Genomic DNA, 19,259 nt, shown 5'->3' with positions numbered 1-19,259 from the left:
TATGGATTTCTATCCAGTGTTGCTGTTGTCATATTAACAAGGGAATAAATCATTAGTATTACTGCCAAACCACTGGTCCCAGATCAGCCCACACCTACAAATTGGCCCCGCCCCCCGTTTGGAAATGGAATGCTTATGATCCTGTGATTGACACTGACGGAGAACCAATGAGAGCGCGAGTTTACGTGTCGTAGCCAACAGTAAATATCCAGTGTTCTGCAGCATAAGTTTTCACTCCGGACACAAGCTCGAGCCATCGAGGCTTGCACCTTACTGCTGCTCGTAGTGCTTCGGGAAACATGCTGTCAAAGTGCGAGAACATCCGCGATGCTCTGGAGTTTCTCGTAACCGTTTTCTGGATCACTTTTAGCGTTTTTTCCGTCGCTGTCGACGGCCAGGAGGGTAAGGAGAAAAAAGCTTCTGCTGACTTCTGATAAGATAATATGAGTTTTTATTTAAAATATCTTTCTTGGATCTGAACTAAACAGTAACAGTTGTTACAAGCAATCCCCGTTACGAAAAAGCTGATGATAATTGTTTACTTTTGCTCACTGGTATGTCTGTAACTAGTTTAATTAAAAGTGGCAGAATTGTAACTTATTTTTCATTCTAACTTTAACCTAAAAAAACATTTGCTGTCACATACTAAACTTCTATCATACTAACTGATGTCACCATTACCAAGACCCGTAATGCCCAGTGCGTAAACGTGTTCATATAATGTCTGCTTTGCACTATGAGATACTCACTATGTTGTATTTGTTGATGTCAGTGTGCAAAATGCACCACATCAGGATGAGGTGGGGTCAAAGGTTGAGCATGTGATGTCACGGCAGCATTCTTTACATACTCCTCTCTTGTGCACGTTTACCTGCCAGAAGCTTACCTTTCCCACAGGTATTTTGGTTTAACATAAATAGAAAAGCAATGTACTGGCCAGCAGGCTGTGACTGTTACACTCAACCAAACCACCAATACGTTTTTTTGTGGAATTGTGTCTCTATTTTTTCTCTCTCCGGTTTTCTGATATGGGAAGGCGAGTAAGTCCGGGGACCATTTATTTCGCACTTTTTGATTCCTGAAAAACAAAAAAGCTTTTGTCGTGTTGTAACATTCTTGTTCCGCTGTGATTGACACACAAGACGGGATGAGTCGATGTGGTGACAGGTAGCACAGGTGAACATCCTGTCTGCCAGTGTGGACCTGTAAAGACCTGCTGGGGGAAGAACAACGGCGAGGGGCTGCTTTAGATCCGCTGTTGCTCTCCTGCCACTCAGTTCCACCCCAGCGGTCAGTAGTTCACTTCACAAATCACTAAACTGGTGCGAGTAATCCAAACCGATCTCGCTCTCTGTATGGAAACGGATTGTCCTGGAGACAGAGTCTAGGTGAAAGGCAGCGGGGGACACTGAGAGGGGGGGGGGATTACCGGCCACCCAGAACTTCCCCGGCTCTGCGACCTCTGTGGCCTCCCACCGGAAGGCGACAGATCACCGCTCCGTTGCCCGCGGTTACAGTACGCCGCGTTGGCATTTCCAGGGAGTCCTCGGGGGACTTGAGGAGGGGCAATAACATCCCACGGTTTTGTGGTATCAGTGAGCTGAGGAGCTGTCGGGAATCCGGCGTGATGCAGGAAGTGTGTGACACCGGCCGAGTGGAAGGTTACCCTCCTGTTTCCCCTCAACAGATCTCGAGAAGCCTTATAAGGAAAACCAGGAGAGGGATAATGTGCAGATGCGTAGGCTGAGATGGAGCCGGGGGCCTTCTTCATGTTTTCACCATTCTTGGGAAAACGTCATTACTTTACTTTTTTTCCGAGGGGTCGGTTTTGAGCCCACCGCTCACGCAGCACTTATCTCTGTTTGACCACTATGGGAGCTGACTTATTTCCTGTGACACACAGACAGAGTCGGGGGATCTAAATATTTGTGTTTTCCGTTCCTGTTATAGTGTTAGTCACAGCAGCCGCAGGTCACAGGATGTAATGAATCAACATAGATTAACAAATAAAAGAGACTTTTGGTCTACCTGGTTTCATGTCCTTTCTGCCAAGAACAACGTCTCTTCAAATGAAGTCAAAAAGTATACATTTTGTATTTATTCTTAATAGAGTATCCAGCTCACAGTATGTGTGTAGCTGAGTACTTCCCTCACAGACCGTTGTGTCATTGCACAGTTATGATCAGAAGAGTATAAACACGTCCTGTTCACAGGAGACTTATTACTCATCCATCCTGAAGTGGTGTATTAACAAAGCCCTAAATATTCTGTGTATTCACAGAGAGAATTAATGACCAAGCCGTCTGCGGTTTGTTGATCTTAGTCTTCCTATTCTCTGCTAGCTGCTTTATGTTCCTTCAGTCATTCTAGTGAAAGAAAAATCCACTATTATAATTCACTTCAGTTTGTTGATTTGTAAATATTTTTCTGGTTTCTTTAGTCAGAATACAAGTGAGCATCTTTGGGTTTTGGATTGTTATGTGAATATGCCAGCTTGGGCTCCTGAACATTTTCTGAGAAGAATTGATTTTTGTCGTCAAAACATTGATTTAAAATTACATTTGTACACCAATTCACTTTTTTGCGCGGGGAAAAAAAACAACTGGAGAGTCATTTTTCATGTTTCATTTTTCACACCTTTTATTTAAAAAAATGTCGTCTTCATGACGACTGAATTATTCATTTATTTTTTTTTTTTCCGCGCAAAAAAAAAAATTCAGTCGGAGCCATCCACTCCTTATAAGCAACGAGTTGGCATCTAATTGGGAACCAACTGTGCGTGAACACTAATCCTAATGTTGCACTTACCCTGTGAAGTGACATCTCCCCCCATCACAGACTCCTTCTGGCGCTCGTATCATTGCAGGAAATGGCTGTGGACATTCCCTGCTGGGCACGGAGTCCGGCACGTTGGCCTCTCACAACTACCCGGGCACCTACCCCAGCGACACCTGGTGCAGTTGGAGGCTTCGGGTGCCGGAGGGGCGAACGCTGCGCCTGCTCTTTGGGGATTTCGACATTGAGAGCAGTGTGGGCTGCAGCAATGGCTCCCTTTTGATAACCGACAAGAGCGGAGAAGCCAGTCTGGGTGAGCTTGATGGTGGATGGCTTCTTTTTTTTTTTGAACATCTGTGTGATCACTGTGTCTGAGACATTACAGATGTGCTCCCTTGTGCCAGTTCCTCGCTGCATTGCCTGCTGGTAGACTGATAATGTTCCTTGTCATTCCTCGATGCACACTAGGCTTCCCAGTACTTTGACACATTGACAAAACCCACTTTAGCAAAACCGACGCGAGGGACGAGGGACTGACCATTCATTTCACTCCTCAAGTCAATATGCTGTTACGAATGTGGTTTGTGGGTCTGCGTGTCGACAGGTCCAGTGTGCGGGAAGCTTGATGCATCGCGGAAGAACTTGACTCTAAGGAGCAATGAAGTGACAGTGACGTTCAAGTCGGGCCCGCACCGCTCTGGACGAGGGTTTCTGCTCTCTTATGCCACAGACCAGCATCCAGGTGTGACATTTGTAACTTGCTCACTTACACACATGTAATTATAATAAGTACATCGCGCCCCGTTCTTCAGTCATCACTGCCTGATGAGTCTGTAGCGCGCAGCTCAGTTCTACCAAGGACTCAATGATTTGACACTTTCTCAGATTTGCTCGATTTGCAAGTTAGCACTGGTGTGTTTTTAACTCTAAAGTCTGTGTGAATATTTCTCATGTGTGATTGTGTGTTAATGTGTATGTGCCGTTGCGAGCGTATGAGTCACTTATTGGCATTCATCCTCCAGCGCTAATCTTTGCTCCGGCCTGTTTGCTCTGAAAGCCGCAGCGAGACTCTTTCTCTCTCGGGCTGAATGGATCGAGGCCTCAGGCTGCAGTCGGCCGGTCGGAGGAGCTGGAGTTCTCTTTCCCTCTTCCCACGGCGAGCCGACCACCGTCGCCGTGTTCATTGGAAGCCGGGTGTCTGTCTGATTTAGTCCATCTGCACAATGTAACACATAAATGCCTTGCGTGTGCACATAAATGGCACCGCGGTTACGTTTTTCCAAACAACCCCGTGGACGGGTTTGGTCTGAATCCTAGTCTATACTTAGAGATAATTTCCTTTTCTCTGGATGAAGTAATCCTGTAACACTGTACAGTATGTATCAGAGTTTCCTGTTTTTTTACGGAGTTGTTTTTGAAACCAGTCAGTGTCTGGAGCTAAGCCCATGTCCAGACACACAAACCACTGTCTGTTAAGGGTGAGCACACGAGGAGCGTTCACTGTACTGGTGAACTGGGACAAAGTCACAGTAACAAAGGGCTTAGTCACATCAACAGCGAAGGCCGCTGATCCCCTAATGCGGCGCATGTAGGACATGTTGGACCATCTCGCACAGATTGTGGGTCTGCTTATGTAAATGGTGTGTGTGTGTGTGTGTGTGTGTGTGTGTGTGTGTGTGTGTGTGTTGGGTTTGAGTTACTCCTTTGCCATACGTGTTTATTTGAATGTACATCCGTCTGTTTTGCTGTTGTAGACCTCATTTCTTGTGTACAACGAGGATCTCATTCCAGCTCGCAGCTTTTGAGGTAAGTGGGTGACCTCCCGACATTTCCCCCGTAACGGATTCTGACTCTGTAGAAAATGTTTTCTCACGTTTGTTTGCGCTCCTTCCCAGTGCGTACTGCCCTGCAGGGTGTAAGGACGTCACGGGGGATGTTTGGGGGAACTCTGAACAGGGTTACAGAGATGTACGTAAAGCACGTTTCACTTGGCCTTTGGTCGCGCACTTCTGCATTTGTGTGACTCGCCGTGCACAATCACGTGACAATCAAAGCACCGTTTACTTTACTTGATATTAAAAAAAGACCAATCTGCTTTTAAGTGATTTAGGTGGTCTTAAAAATCCAAATTTGAGTGTATATATATGTTCCTTTTATAATGCAACTTTTTTCATTATAGGGCTTGCAAATAGTCATAGTTTACAGATCACTTAAATCCCTCCTCGTCATTGGGGAGTTTAATTGTTTAATTTAACTGTTTAACCGTTACAACTGTAGTCAATGTGGTATAGTTGCACTCGTCATCTCTCTGATTCGTCACAGTTCATTTGTTGTTGTTGTTGTAAGATTAACACTACACACGTGAAGTGTAAATGCCTCCGTACGCACTCGGAGGCCTCAACGGATGGACTCGATGTCTGAAGGTGTCTCCTCTGTTGCAGACGTCGGTCCTGTGCAAGTCGGCCGTCCACGCCGGAGCTGCATCTGATCGTCTGGGAGGTCGTGTCACTGTGCAGCGGGGGAGAAGTCTCACACTTTATGAAGCTACCTTTGCAAATGGAATCCTCTCAAAAACGTGTGTCCCATGTTGGTGTACTTGAAAGAAGAAGAGATGACATATGCGTGATGGTGGATGTCATTGAGCCACAAACAACTTTAGGTTTTCTGTAGATGTGCTTTTTTAACGGTCTTCTTTTGGCAGGGGATCATTGTCTGAAAAGAAGCTGCTTTTCAACCAAGGTATGACCAAGAAATTACATGTATCACTGCTTGTTATTTACATCCTCTCTGTTCATTTCTCATGAGATATTGATGCATTTTTGAATTTTATAACGCGGAAGGTTCTGCTCCAGTCACCACAATGTTTCTCTATATAAACACATTGGGTGACATAATATAAACCTCCATCATTGGTCCATCGTTTACTCTTCTCCCCGAACAGATTGCAACAACATCCTGAAGGTTTCCGGATTAAATGCCTCATCATTCTGGGATGAAGACAGCCAAGGGCACACCATGTCCTCCAGAAACATTGATTCCAGCAACGAGTTGTTGGCCTGGGCTGCAGGCGGTGATGACGTGAACCCGTGGGTGGAGCTGGGTCTGAGTGATAGAAGCACTATCACAGGTAAGACATGTTGAAAGTAGAATACCTTATGTGTGCAACATGTGCTTAATGATGTAGTTCAATGTAGCTGTATAAAGGATAAGTCCGATGAAGACCAAAATCTGACATACAATAGATTATTCCTCTCCCCACTGACCTCCATTGTTCTCCAAAAAGAAACACATAGGTGAGTTGCACCGGTTGACCTGCTCCCTAATTATGATAAACATGGCCACAGTAAGTCTTTAATAGTCAATCCCACAGACACAAATAATCGCCTTCCCTTTAAAGACTTCAGTTCTTCTGCAGCCCGATGAGCTCGGGGACTCGACAGGGTGAGCAGGTCAAAAAGTAATGAGATGTGTCCCAGCACAACGGGTCTTTTTGTGTGATCCATTGGCAATAAAATACTACATCATCAGACTTATCCTTTGTATGTTTAACTCAGCTACAATTTTGATTTAAAGAAGAAGGTTTTTTGCAGTGTCTTATCTTCCGTTGCTGTATTATTGCTTTTTTCAGGAATAATAACAAAGGGCTCAAACGACCACTACATAGAATCCTTCAGTGTTTCTTTCAGCAAGGACAGAAAATCTTGGAAGCTTTACAAAGGGGCTCTCAGCAAAGAAAAAAAGGTATGCGTCGTACCGCGATCAGCAAGGTTCACCTGAGCTCGCGTGGCTACTGAGTCCATTCTGCCGGCTTCCCGTCGACCTCTGAATGAGTGACTTCTGGTTGTGGTTCCCAGGTGTTCCGTGCCGGTTCCGACGGGCACCTGAGGGTTCTCAATAGCTTCTTCCCGGCCGTGGTGGCCCGCTTCGTGCGGCTGCAGCCACTGAGCTGGCGAGTCCGAGCTTCAGCTCAGCTGCAAGTCCTGGGCTGTCCCGTCGCCAAGGTGACGCCAAGGACGCGCCCGGCCGCCGGTGGGTATTATCACTAGTGATGCGGGATCAATTTACCGCGTGTACTCGATCCGTCTGCCGCCGTCTAGTTTGTGGCTTCACCCCCCAGTGTTACGACGTCCTGTCCTGCTCGTCCAACAGAATCTCCGCCCGTCAAAGTCAACGTGGGAACGCCGCGGCCGAGCCAGACCCAGACCCCCACCCCGCCCCCCACCGACGGCCCAGTGCTGGTGGACACGAGACTGAGTGTGTACTTGTGTCACTCTTGATTTCACATCAAACGCCAGTCGGTTTTTTTTTAGAAAGACTTCATGTCACATTAGTGAGATCGTGTTGTTATTTTATTCTTTTACGCTCAACGTCGCTCATGAAAGTGTTCACTGACCCCGACGCTTGCGTTCTTGCAGGCTCCAGTCAGCCGGTGGTGGTGGCAGTGGGAGTGGTCCTGGGGCTGATAATGTGCGGTAGTTGTTTGTTGGCTGGAGTCTGGTGGAAAAGAAGGTACTGTATTTTAAAACCAGTGGACTTTAGGTTAATTTAGCACATAGTATATTATGACTCTATAAGCCGTGTTTTGTATAAGTATAAGTGTTTTGATTGATGCATAATTACTCAATATTGAATCATTGGTTGTTTATTCTTTTCATTATAAAACTTTTGATTGAAAGATGAACTGAAAAAATCTGTTATTTAAATATGTTGTTGTTGAATAACTGACTACTTGCTTGAGTTCAAATTGCGCTCCCATGTTGCACAGCACACTAGAGAAACCGTATAAAGAACGTACAGGGCTCTGATTGTGTGTCGATCTCCTTCCCCACGTAGGAAAAAAGAGTCACAAATGAAGCACTCCTTACCAACAGGTAAGTGAGCAGCTCTTTAATCGTCAGTTTTCATCGGTATTTTTCCATCTTCCCTTAAAAAGCCTGATGACGTGTTTCGTTCTGTCAAGTCGGTTGTCAGAGCTTCCAGGCCAAGAGTCTCTCGTGCAGACAATCCGATGTCATCTCTTACCCTCTGGAGCGAAACGTCCACGACGCTCTACCAAGCCCTCCTCTTAATGGTGAGAATTCATAGAACGGACGTTTCGCTGCTTCTCCTCTGTGTTACTAGTTAGAATTAGCTGCTGTCTAGTTCCGGTCTTTGTCTGTTCCGAGGTTAACTGAATGACTCGGAGTGGTGCACTCTTGCCTTCCCTCCTCCATCCTTTCTGCTCCAACGGTCTCTGGCCTGAGTGGTCGGTGTGAGGAGCTCATGCCCGGCCTGACAGGCAAACAGATCTCTCCATGGGCCGTCCATTCTTCCTCCGAGCTCGGCCCGTCACCCAGACGCAGTATAAACATTCCTTTCTTCGGCCTGCGGAGCCTCTGAAAGAGACCCTTTAATTGGAGCTCGATAATGGGCACTCAGCCTAACCCCCCCACACCCCCATCACCACCGCCCAGAAACTAGATGCAAATAAGCAATTACCCTCAAGCGAAAGCCTCTTTTGTAATACAGTTGAATGACATTCACATAAAGTATTTGAGTATTACTGGGTATGTACCATCATATTTCTTTCAAATATTGAGGATGAAGGTATGATAAGAAATGGAGATAAAAGGTGAGTCGACATGCCTGTTTGAAATGTGCGTAGAGGTTCGTTCTCTCCCTTCACTGTGAATAACCTGCAGGTTCACTCGTCTTATGAGCTATCCAGAGCCTTGGGAATCGCTAAGTAATTGAGCCTTGTCTTCTAATTGTATCACAGTACAGTATTTTAAAGGGTACTCTAAAGTAATCAAATGGTTTTATACATTTTACTCTCATTCTCGTCAATTTAAAAGTAATATATTGTCAATGATTGACAGAACCTCCATTTACCATGAAAAACTCATGAACAATATTTTGGTTAGAAGCGTCATTTTTAAAAGGAATATACAAATGCAGCAAGTTTTAGATGTAAGATAAAACAGTTAATTCTTACAAGGTAACAAATAAATTGTATCACAGGAAAAGATACTGGATTAAGGGGAAAACATCTTCTTAAAATGAATAACATGAGAAGGTTGAACACTTTTCTGCAGCAATGGCTAAATACTAAATTGTAGCTGATTCGGTATCTGATGGTGATTTCAGTTCCAATCACCTTTAAACTAAACAAAATACAACTTCAAACTGTTTGTATTCCTTTGGCTTTGCAGACTATGCAGAGCCCGATGTTGCAGCCATCGGACAGAAGATCGGGTCAACATTCAGACCGTCCTCAGACAAGGGCTACACCACCCCCTTCGCCTTCAACCATTACGACACCCCTGGCAACCTGCCAGAGTACGCCGAGCCTCTTCCCCCGGAGCCCGAGTACGCCACGCCGTTCAGCGAGCAGCCCTCGGAGTCCGTCCTGCACGCTTTGACGGGGATTGTTCACAGCAATTCACATATAACAGCGGCGAGCGCTGGAACGAGGACCACATCTGGCCACGCTCAGTATGACTGCCCCTCACACAGGATGCTATCAAATGGCTACTGCACTCCGGCCCTGCACGCCAGTGGCCCGAGGCCGGTCAGCGTGGTCTATGCAGAGCCCAAGTCATGTGACTCTTTACTACAGAAGCACACGTTTGAGGAGCCTTTGTAAACACGATGAGACGTGGAGGACAGAAGACAGTACTAATGCTGACACCGTTGAACCTCCAGTGAGCGATGTACCCAAAGTCGGTCACTCAGTCACTGGGACCACGGTGCATATACGAAGGTTCACAGCTCCGCTGTGCACAATGATCTGAGAGCCGTGCGCACACTAACATTTCCTCCCAGGAAGTATGTAGATCAACAGCGAGAGTATCCTGTGATGCACACAGACAATGCAGGTTCAGTTTCCCCTCAGTGATAATGTTTATTAAAATGTTTAAACACAAGCTGCACTTTCAGGAAATACATACAGCAATGTACGCAGGGTATTAAACAGGCAAGAGTGGACGAAATGTTACATGTCTTCACGTTGTGTTCACAATGTATATTTCAAAATGTTGAGTGAAAACAAATTTCTAAATGTAACAAAGTGGTCAGGGTTGTTGCTATTACTTTGTGTAACCACTGGGGGGCTCTGCTGAGCCATAAACAGGAATGTTTTGCAATTATTTGACTCCTGGTTCAATTTACTCAGATAATTATCACCCATTTATAACATTCATAGTAACAAATAAAAATGTTTACATTTTTTTTGTATTGTGGTATAACACAGAAAGGCACAACAGGCAAGATATCATGATTATGATGAGCAAGATAGAAAAACGTATTAAACAATTCCAGTATGTGGCTTTAGTATTCGGGGGGTTTTGCCACTGGAGAGTAACGTAATTCCACTTTTCTATGCAAAGTTAATATTTTCATAGATATCTGTGTGGGAAAATAAAGCTCTTAAATTAAATTTCTAAGAGAAAGAAATGAATTCAACTAAATTGTAGTCATTGCTATTGTTTACACCAAGAGTAAAAGAAGAGGAAACTTTCCCCATTACTAAGCGTTTTATATTTAATTTCACTAGAAGCCCCTCAAAAATTGTAATTGTAATTCAACTTTTTTCAAAATGCTTTAATAAACATTGTGGTTTCATAATTAGTGCTTACCTCGCTGACCTCTAACCCTGCTGGATAAGGCACAATAAAACAACTATATTAAGAGAAATACTTAATAAGTTGGCCTCATGTGTGATTGCAGCAACATGTGAAGCCTGCGGCAGTGATGAATTTTCAGTCAAGCAGCTGGAGCAAAACTAGTAAGTTAAACTTACAACTGATCAGGAAACGGTTTAATACTTATAGCTTTATATGAGCCACATGTTCACAGCAGTAAACAAGGGCATGAGCGTATTGCTGGGTTTTCTAAAAGAGGCCCTGGTGCTTGGAGACACTTTCGTCCACAGGGACGGCCCAAATCAAAGTTCCTCAAAGTTGCTTTGAGTGTGCAATGTACGGGATTGAGAGCATGAATACAACTCCCCTTACTGAAGTCCTCTTCCCCTCTGTGTGTGTGTGTGTGTTTGTGTTGAGCTCCCTCTTGCTCCGTGCACATAGCCGGGTCGGACGTGCATTCTTTTAGTGCATGTGAGGTTGCTCTTCAGGTAAATGCCTGTCGGCTAACAGCAGTTAGCCCTGTCGACGTTGTTAGCCTCTGGCCGCCGGCTATTGAGAGGCAATAGAAATGCTTCCAACCTTGTAAACTGCACCTTTACCCACAGAATGTATTCAACATGCAATCACTATTTACTCAGATGTTGTAATGCACCAACAGCATGATTTCACTCCCCGCTGTTATTGTGGACCCCCTTGTTTGTGCTTAACTCTTCCTCCTCTTCCACCTCCTCCTCCTCCTCCTCGTCCGAGTAGTGCATCAGAGCCTGGTGCCTGTTTCTGGATGGGGCGTCCTTAAAGCGCAGGCCACAGTCCTCACACGTGTACACGAGCATCCCTCTGTTGCTGCCTGGATTTGTTCCCTCTAACTGCGACTTGCTCTCATTACCGGCCTGACCGCCGGCCGGAGGCTCCGTGCACTCGGGAGCGGCGTGCGTGCTCCTATCCGAGCCGTTAGACGTACTCATCGCCACGCTGGTCGGAGGAAAACTCCTGGGACGTCCGGGTTGACAGCTGCGTCCGGCCGACCCCCGGTAGGCTTGCCCGGCTCCGGCTTGCCCGGCTCCGGCTTGCCCGGCGTGCTCAGGGGCGAGCCCGTGGACCGTGCGGTAGTGAAAGCGGATCCCGGAGCGGTTGGAAAAGCTCTTCTCGCAAAATCTGCAGGCGAAGGGCCTCTCTCCCGTGTGGATGCGCATGTGAATCTTCAGGGCTCCCGACTGGGTGAAACATTTGCCGCACTGGCTACAGCAGTAGGGCTTCTCTCCTGTGTGGGTCCTCTGATGGGCCCGGACCCCCGCCAGGTGGGGAAACCCCCTGCCGCAAAACCCGCATGAATACGGCCGTTCGCCGGTGTGAATCCGCCGGTGGATCTTCAGAGCCCCCGACTGGCTGAAGCTCTTCCCGCAGTCGGAGCAGGTGTAGGGCCGGGCGCCGGTGTGCACGTTGAGGTGGATGCGGAGGTTGCTGTGCGAGTTGAAGGCCCTGCCGCACTCCGTGCAGAGGAAGCCGGGCGGCTTTTGGGCGTGCTCGGCGCGCTGGTGCTGCAGCAACTGGGACGGCCTGGCGAATGACGCAGAGCAGTGCATGCAGGGATGAAGCGACAAAGCGCCCGCGGCCGCCCCGCCTCTTTCCGCTTGTTGCTGAGCGTGCGCTTGTCTGTGCTGGTGGTGGCAGACCTGAGAGCAGGTGGGAAAGGAGCCCTGGCAGGGCAGGCAGGGAAAGGGGCCGGGGAACTGCGGGGCGAGGCAAGAGGTCATGGGACAGTGGTGGCGATGAAAAGGATGGCGGGCGTGAGGGAACAGGGAGTCTGTGCCTTCCTGGTTGCTCAGTATCTGGCCGCAGGTCTGCAGGCTGCGATGGCAACACAGGCAGGGGAACACGGGGAGGTGGGAGAAGGAGCCCGAGGACGCTCTGGTGGGAGCGGTTTGCTCCTGGTCCTCCCTCTGAGCGGACGCCGTGCTCTCTGGGTCGGACGTGGTGCTGCTCGGTTGAGGGGTTTCGGGTAAGCTCACGCCGAGGCTCATTGAAGCTGCACCGCGGAGATCTTTGGGGTGGCACAAGGCGGCCGGGGGAGGGGGCGCGGGCACAGGCTGCCTCGGTTTTAGAGTCTCTAAGGACGGTGGAGACGTGGCTGACGGGCAGCCTGGGCAGGTGCAGACATTATGCACATCTAGACATGAAAGAAATGTAAATTACGACCAAACGAACGCAACAGGACGATGGGGGCAAACCTCTCGTATTTTGATCTCTGACCTGGTCTCTTGTCTCGGGCCTGTCCCTTCCTATGTGCCGTCCCGGGCTGGATCCGTCGACCTGGCTCTGCCTCCGACTTGTCCCGGACAGGTCGTAGTTGTTGCAGGGGTTCGAGTGAGGCACCTTTGAAACGCAGAGCCTCAACACCACCAACACCACCGGCAGCAACGCCCCACGCTGCGTTCAGCACATCTGGCTGATCCTGCAAGGCGTTTCCAGATGTGATAAGGTCACCAATGAACTGATGCACCTCCATCCAGGAGCACTGAGCACGCTGCGAAAAGTACAAGGCACAGTTGGGGTCTGAATGCATGTTCGTGTGTGAGAGGCCAAAGGTCCACGTTGCAATGCGTTGACAATGAATCGAGCGATCGTGGCTTTAGAGGAAAACATTCGTTCCTCTCCACATAGAGCGAGTAAATAACGGGGTTGTCTACTTACAACGTCGCCGCACTTCTCTTTGTCCATGAATGTGACCGCGCGCCGGCTGCTGTCAGATCGACGGCTTCAGATCGATGATCTTAATGTTTCCTCAAACTGGAGGCGGGGAGGAGGGGGGAGAGAAAGGGGGGGCAACAACAACAAAAAATGCGCGTTCTTTCTTACAGCTGTGCTGCAGCTTCCTCCCGTCCACCCTGCGGATTCTATTTCCGGGTCATTTACCCACGTGACACGTTTTAGTCGCGTATATATATTATTTATATTTAGATATTCATACATAGTTATGTTTATAAATTCTACGAGAAACAAACTTCGTGAACATCTGAGAAACAAACTGTATTCCAATTAAAAACGTATTTAATGAAATGGTTATTCTTTAGAGGGCGTAATGCGCTTTATCACACTGACTAATACGCAGTAAATCTCCATGACAACCACAGAGCGGCGTTCCTGATCCCATGATGGAGGCCTTATGATGGGATATCTCCGTGGAGGATAGAATTAGACATTTCAATCTGTATTATCTAGCGTTCCCATTTCTATCGAACTTGACTAAATAATAAATTAAAGTCATCAATGAAGTAAAGTAAGAAAGCTTTCAGTCAAATACTTACCTGAGACACAAGGAAACGTTTTTATTCGTAACAAAAAAAAATGTAAACAAGATATGAACTGACATTGCAGCAGGGAAAAGTTTATTTCTCTTTTTTTATCAAGACACCTCACGATTCAGCAAATGTTAATCAGATCATAATAGAATGTGATATTGTGGTCATTACCATTATTTGCATTCATTAAATATATTTTAAAAAAGTACCAAAACTAAAGTGTCTAACATATAATTGCAACTTCTTCACTAAATACAAAACAATCCAGTGCTTTCATTCGACTTAATACACAATAATAGACGCAAAGGATCCATTTTCCAAACATAAAAGCTTGAGACATAGAGTGTTTTAATGCTGTGAGAAATACCATATGTACTGCATAGGCTTCAAAATACGTGCTGCAAACTTTACTCAAAAGGAAAATAAAAAAAACGCCATAGCAGCAATGGCTTGGAATGTTTGGTTGGAATTGTAGAGGAACCAATAACATTTTTTATTCTGAACCAAAAGGTCTGTCGGTCAACTGCGTTCTATTCATAAGAGTGGAACCAGTAGAACAAAAGTCTGCTTGGTGATACAAGGGCACAATGGTAGATATGATTCAAGAGAAATGTACACAGTGGCTGAAGTACCAGCAGAGGATGTATCCTTGATAGGAATAAGACACGACCAGAGGAAAGGAATCTGACAACGGATTACTTTTTTTTTCTTTTTTTTTCCAGCAATGTCCACCGCCATCTTAATTAATCTGTATGACCACAGATCAAAACCAGGACCAGGAGACTGAGGCGCTTCCTTTATCTCTACAAACAGTCCAGAAGACGTTGCATTAACCATGAAACTGGAGGAACCCAGGAAATCCACTTAGAAATGCTGAAGAGAGGCAAGTTTATCGGTGTCTCCAACAACAACCACTTTGCTGTAGATCTTTTAAAATTCTTGTCTTTCGGTGCTGTTCAGCTCATCTGAAATTTCAAATTCTCCCGGCTCACTTTTGATAGCTGAAACTGGAATGTTGCCGAGAGTTGACGAATGACTCTTATTGGACAAATTCAGAGGGGCGTCCCACTCTAGATCTCGTTTGACCCTAGTTACCAGATTCAGGGGGCTATCTTGCATCTCTCCACGGTGTTCATTTGAAAGAGGCGGCGGGGCCTCGGTCGGCCCCCGCATAGATGGAAGCGTCTGAGCGATGCCTGATGTGGGCGTCGGAGGGTCAGTTTTACAGACGGGGAGAAACACAACAAGTTTGCCACCGGTTGGTGGCGGCGGCAGGACGAGGCGCATCGTCCACACTCCATCTGGTTGACCGAGGTCGTTTTCCCCCCTCTCCGTCATACGTCCTGGTCCAGGAGACTCCTTGGCTGGGGCAGCGGTGGCGTTTACGACGGCAGCAGGCGTAGCGGCTGTATTTGTTGGGGGCGATGAGTCTGGTTTGGCATCGACCATTTTGGTCTTGGATGAGGAGCTCGTCGAGGCTGGCCGTTTCTTGGGAGCACTCTAATTATTGAAAAACACGGGGGGAGAAAAACATCCCCAGTTACTCGATGAATTACAGTTTAATGACATGAGACTAAGATGTTTAAATCAAGCTGGGGAGATGTGCCATGATGCCATGGACGTTGTCAAAAGCCTATTAAAGAAAGTGGCTTCCAACCGCTTCGTTACTGGTGTTTATAGAAACGCCAACAGCCGAAAACCTAAAGTTTCCACTTTGCTTACGTCCTCCACTGTCTCTCATATGGAGTCAAGAACACGCAAGCAAAGGTTGTGACATTGCAACGGATTTGGAATCCAGTTTTTGTCAAATAGGCAAATTTTCATTGAAATTTATCAAGGAAGTATTAAAATATTTGCTTACTATGGCGTTCTGGTCCAGAGGTGTTAATTGAATTAACAGCTAAAATAATAACGTAATCAGTAAATCAGAGAATCAAAGGAGGGAAAAGAGAAAATCAAACAAATACTGACTGCAGGTTGAGGTATCTTTCCACACGTCTTGAGGTGGCTGTGATAGTTCTGCTGGTGGGGGAAGCCCAGTCCACAGCTCTGACAAAGGCAGGGCGAGTTGCCGGCGTGACCCCCCATGTGGGACATCAACAGCAAGGCCGAGCGGAAACCCTTCCCACACTCCGCACACTTCAGCACCCTCTGATGGGCCCCGGCGTGTTTCTTCAGCTCCTCGGGAGTCTCGAATCGCTCCCCACACTCCAAGCACCTGATCTCGTTCCCTTTGGGCTCCTGGTTGCCCCAGCAGCCCGTGTCCTTCTTGTGCCGCTGGAAGTCCTCCTGACTCAGGAACTCCCGGAGACACGCCACGCAGTGAATGCGCTCGGGTTCACACTTGTGTTTGCGGTACAGCCGCGCCAGGCGGTAGTGGCAGCGGCAGCGCACGCAGGTGTAAGGCAGCAAACCGAGATGGGAGAAGCTGTGTTTCAGGAGGGTGTTTTTACTCGTAAAGGTCTTGGTGCAGTCCGTGCATTTAAAATGCCGCTGGCACGTCGTCCTCCGGTGGCGCACCAGAGATCTGTGAGAGCGGTAGACGCGGCCGCACACCTCGCAGATGACGTCGATCCGACATTTCTGGAACTTCACATGGTTTTCACACTTGGAGAGGGACGTGAAAACGCGCTTGCAGCGGTCACACTCGTAAAACTCTTTCTCCAAGTGAGTCATGGACAGGTGCTCCCTCAAATGTTTCCGCGTTGCGTATTCCGTCAAACATATACGGCACCGGAAGACCTCAACTTTTGTCTGGGCGTCGGCGCGGTTGCTGGCGTGAGCGCGCAGGTGGACCCGGTAGCTGTGAATCTGGGAAAAGCGCTTTCCGCATTCGGCACACGAGTACGGTCGTGCCCCGGTGTGCAGGTTCATGTGATCCTGGAGCTTGAACTTGGAAGGCAGCTGCACGTCACAGACGCCGCAGCGGTAGTCGCCTGAATGACTCAACTCTGTGGGAGAAAGTGTGCCGATGGACCAAAGGTGAGAAAAGAAGATTAGATTAGATTAGATTTGACACATGAGGGTGTATTATACCGTTAGCATTTACAAAAAGTTTTGGTCTGCGATATTCTAGTTTGTCACTGTAAACTAATTTTTTCCCACAAATCAGTTTCAGTAAGGTCCTGTTCATTACTCCTACAAGTTGGATTTTAAAAACATTGATGTAATAAGCAAGGAGACACCGGATCAAGCGTTCGCTTCACAAATGATACTGGGTGAAACAATTAATTCATTGATTGTTTTTATCTGTTTCATGGGACTTGTTGACAACAGGAAAAAAATCCTATTGGATATTAATTTATGACAATTCAGTTAAAACTGTTTCAGGCAGACTGGGGAAAACAAAACACTGCTACCTGCTAATGAGGGCACAGGTGAATGAGTCATACCATTGTATAGTCCCTCCTCCTCATCCTCCTCCTCATCATCATCATCATCATCCTTCTCCTCATCATCCTCATCGACCTCTTCTTCCTCGAACAGGTCCGAAACCTCACTGTCATCGGAGTAATCCTCCAAATCCGGCATCTCCCTCGATGCCGCTCGTTCAGTGACGTCATCCCGGACGGAGACGTTCGCCGGCGGCGGACTGGCGGCTGCTGCTGCGCGCGCCTCTGACGGGCTTTTGACGGCTTTCTCGCCCGCCGGGGCTCGTTCAGCGGGGCTCTGTGCCGCTCCGCTGCCGGGCCGAGGAGCCACGGGAGCCGCCGTGGTTGGTTCAACGTGCGACGGCGGCTTTGCAGCGCCTGCTTCTTTGCCAGCGAGGAGCAGCCTCCGCACGTGCGTGTCGGGAACGTGACCCGGGGAGAGGGAGTCCCCGGGCGACGAGGCGCGGCGGGGAGCCTCCCGGTACGTGGGCTGCAGGATGTCCGGGTACCCCAACTCTCTCAGCTGGATATCGATGGTGTACTCAATGGACATGACTGCTGCTGCTGGAGGAGTCACAAAGGGAAAATGAAACAGGAAGAGACGCGGGTGTTCAAAACACAACAGACGCTGACTTTTAAAAAAGGCGCTGAATATAAATCCGATGAGCCACAACATGTGTGTCTACTCTTTATTTTATTTTCTATCGTGCTTGTAAAACAGCTCATAGAAAGGCATTTAATGGCGCACCTGGCTCACCTGGTGGCTAGGATGGCGGCGTGGCTTGCAGGCGTGGTTTCGGAACAATTAGGAAAACGAGGCTCCCCCACTCGGCGTCGGCTTTTTATTCCAATGCTGAGGAGCTGAACACTCGCCTGCAACGATGTGGGGGGAAAACACAGCGACAACAAAAAAACAACAACAAACAAACCATCCGATCGGCTGGTTACTATTTCACTTCCAACATGATGCCCGAAGCCGGATCCCATTATCAACGGGGAGGTTGCTACAAATAGGGGAAGCAAGTGGAAGAGCACAAGGGGCGGAAGCAGGCGTGGGCACGAGCACGCCTGCAGTCCGGGGGTGGTACTACACGATGGGTACTGCATTTATATGGTGCTCCGTACTTTTACTCCACCGATATTCAGTGCACATATTTTACTTTAGGTGTTTAAGAATTGTATTATATTAAACCGTACAACTGTATAACCATGGCCAGAAAAGAATGAAGAAATATTAGCACATAAGAGAAGTATGAATCCGTTATAATAATGCACAGTTAAACAGATGCATTGGCAGATAACAAGTGCTTTATAAAGTTACTATTAGTTCAAAGTATTTAAGTAAAAATATTCCCTGTAATACTACATTATAGTTTTATTGATACAGCTTACTACCATTGATATCGCTGTGGTTTGTCATGTAGAGAAAGAAAATGCAGCTGATTTTCTGGTAATATTGTATGTTGGTTAAAATATTAGTCTCCAAAACAAGCTGCATTTAATCACGTTAAAAGAAATGTATACCCATAGTTTACGGATTATTCCATCCCACGTACTTTAGATACTTTTGCGTTTTTGTGTTCCTGCCGAAGAACTGCGACAAAAGACAAAAAGTTATTTTTTTCAGAAGCCTCCCTTGGGATAGCATGGTTTATTAGTTTTGCAGTGGGGAGAGAAACAATCCAATCAGTGAAAAACAAAAGATATACGGTTTCTTTTGGGACTAAATGCTGGCGCATGCTTCTGCGTCGACGCACTCGTTTCAATTCATGGTTCTGCGTGTGTTGCAGAGCAATTCACCACCGGAACAACGGGCGGAGTAACGTTTGTTGAAGACGACCTAGAGAGTCACGTCTATTTGTTAGTTTATTTATTTCTCAGACTTTATTGCCCCGTGCATCGCCACTGCTGCTTTCCATCGCGGACACATTTGTCCCGTATTTTCCTCCACAACTTTGTGCACCTCTCGACCGGCAAACCGGCGTTTGCGGCGATCAGCTTCCGTGAATCCAACCCGCTTCTACAACCCGCCAATGACGGCGTGTATAAGCGGTCATATTTACGCATTTCTCCCGACAAAACAAAAGTTCTTAAATCTGATCCGTTCTCTCCTAAACATTCTTAGTTTGAATAATGGCGGTATCGGGCTATGAAAGCGGAAATGTGAGACTCCGTAAAGGATGCAGTTAGCG

General features: G+C 47.2%; 3 protein-coding genes across 11 annotated transcripts; 1 reads left to right on the top strand and 2 right to left on the bottom strand.

Annotated features, from left to right (window-relative positions):
• The first annotated feature begins 176 nt into the window (after positions 1 to 176).
• LOC120810246 (discoidin, CUB and LCCL domain-containing protein 1) lies at positions 177 to 10,449 on the top strand. Its single transcript, XM_040164644.2, has 15 exons — positions 177 to 402; positions 2,867 to 3,088; positions 3,380 to 3,517; positions 4,530 to 4,581; positions 4,671 to 4,743; positions 5,217 to 5,350; positions 5,477 to 5,514; positions 5,717 to 5,902; positions 6,404 to 6,516; positions 6,630 to 6,804; positions 6,925 to 7,029; positions 7,191 to 7,284; positions 7,609 to 7,646; positions 7,736 to 7,846; positions 8,967 to 10,449. Exons 1-15 carry the CDS (start codon positions 300 to 302, stop codon positions 9,398 to 9,400), a joined length of 2,016 nt encoding a protein of 671 aa, XP_040020578.2. The 5' UTR covers positions 177 to 299; the 3' UTR covers positions 9,401 to 10,449.
• Positions 9,639 to 13,301, bottom strand: LOC120810247 (uncharacterized). Of its 2 annotated transcripts, none has more exons than XM_040164645.2 (3): positions 13,089 to 13,301; positions 12,648 to 12,921; positions 9,639 to 12,564 (listed from the first exon to the last, which is right to left on the bottom strand). In XM_040164645.2, the coding sequence occupies exons 1-3, from the start codon at positions 13,113 to 13,115 to the stop codon at positions 11,063 to 11,065; spliced, it is 1,803 nt and encodes a 600-aa protein (XP_040020579.2). In that variant the 5' UTR covers positions 13,116 to 13,301; the 3' UTR covers positions 9,639 to 11,062. The 2 variants fall into 2 exon arrangements, with proteins under 2 accessions (XP_040020579.2, XP_040020580.2); XM_040164646.2 differs by having other exon boundaries at positions 12,648 to 12,849; positions 13,089 to 13,294.
• A 460-nt stretch (positions 13,302 to 13,761) lies between these two features.
• On the bottom strand, positions 13,762 to 18,297 carry LOC120810170 (uncharacterized). 8 transcript variants are annotated; one of them, XM_040164492.2, is made up of 4 exons: positions 17,816 to 18,297; positions 17,089 to 17,631; positions 15,668 to 16,647; positions 13,762 to 15,196 (listed from the first exon to the last, which is right to left on the bottom strand). In XM_040164492.2, exons 2-4 carry the CDS (start codon positions 17,618 to 17,620, stop codon positions 14,627 to 14,629), a joined length of 2,082 nt encoding a protein of 693 aa, XP_040020426.2. In that variant the 5' UTR covers positions 17,621 to 17,631; positions 17,816 to 18,297; the 3' UTR covers positions 13,762 to 14,626. The 8 variants fall into 8 exon arrangements, with proteins under 8 accessions (XP_040020426.2, XP_040020425.2, XP_040020427.2 ...); XM_040164491.2 differs by having other exon boundaries at positions 17,825 to 18,297; XM_040164493.2 differs by having other exon boundaries at positions 17,089 to 17,628; positions 17,825 to 18,233.
• Positions 18,298 to 19,259: the final 962 nt, after the last annotated feature.

Source organism: Gasterosteus aculeatus, chromosome 20 (assembly GCF_964276395.1).
Source record: "Gasterosteus aculeatus chromosome 20, fGasAcu3.hap1.1, whole genome shotgun sequence".
Taxonomy (NCBI): domain Eukaryota; kingdom Metazoa; phylum Chordata; class Actinopteri; order Perciformes; family Gasterosteidae; genus Gasterosteus; species Gasterosteus aculeatus.
The sequence above is the reverse complement of the archived record's forward strand: the minus strand, read 5'-3'. Positions and strand labels throughout refer to the sequence as shown.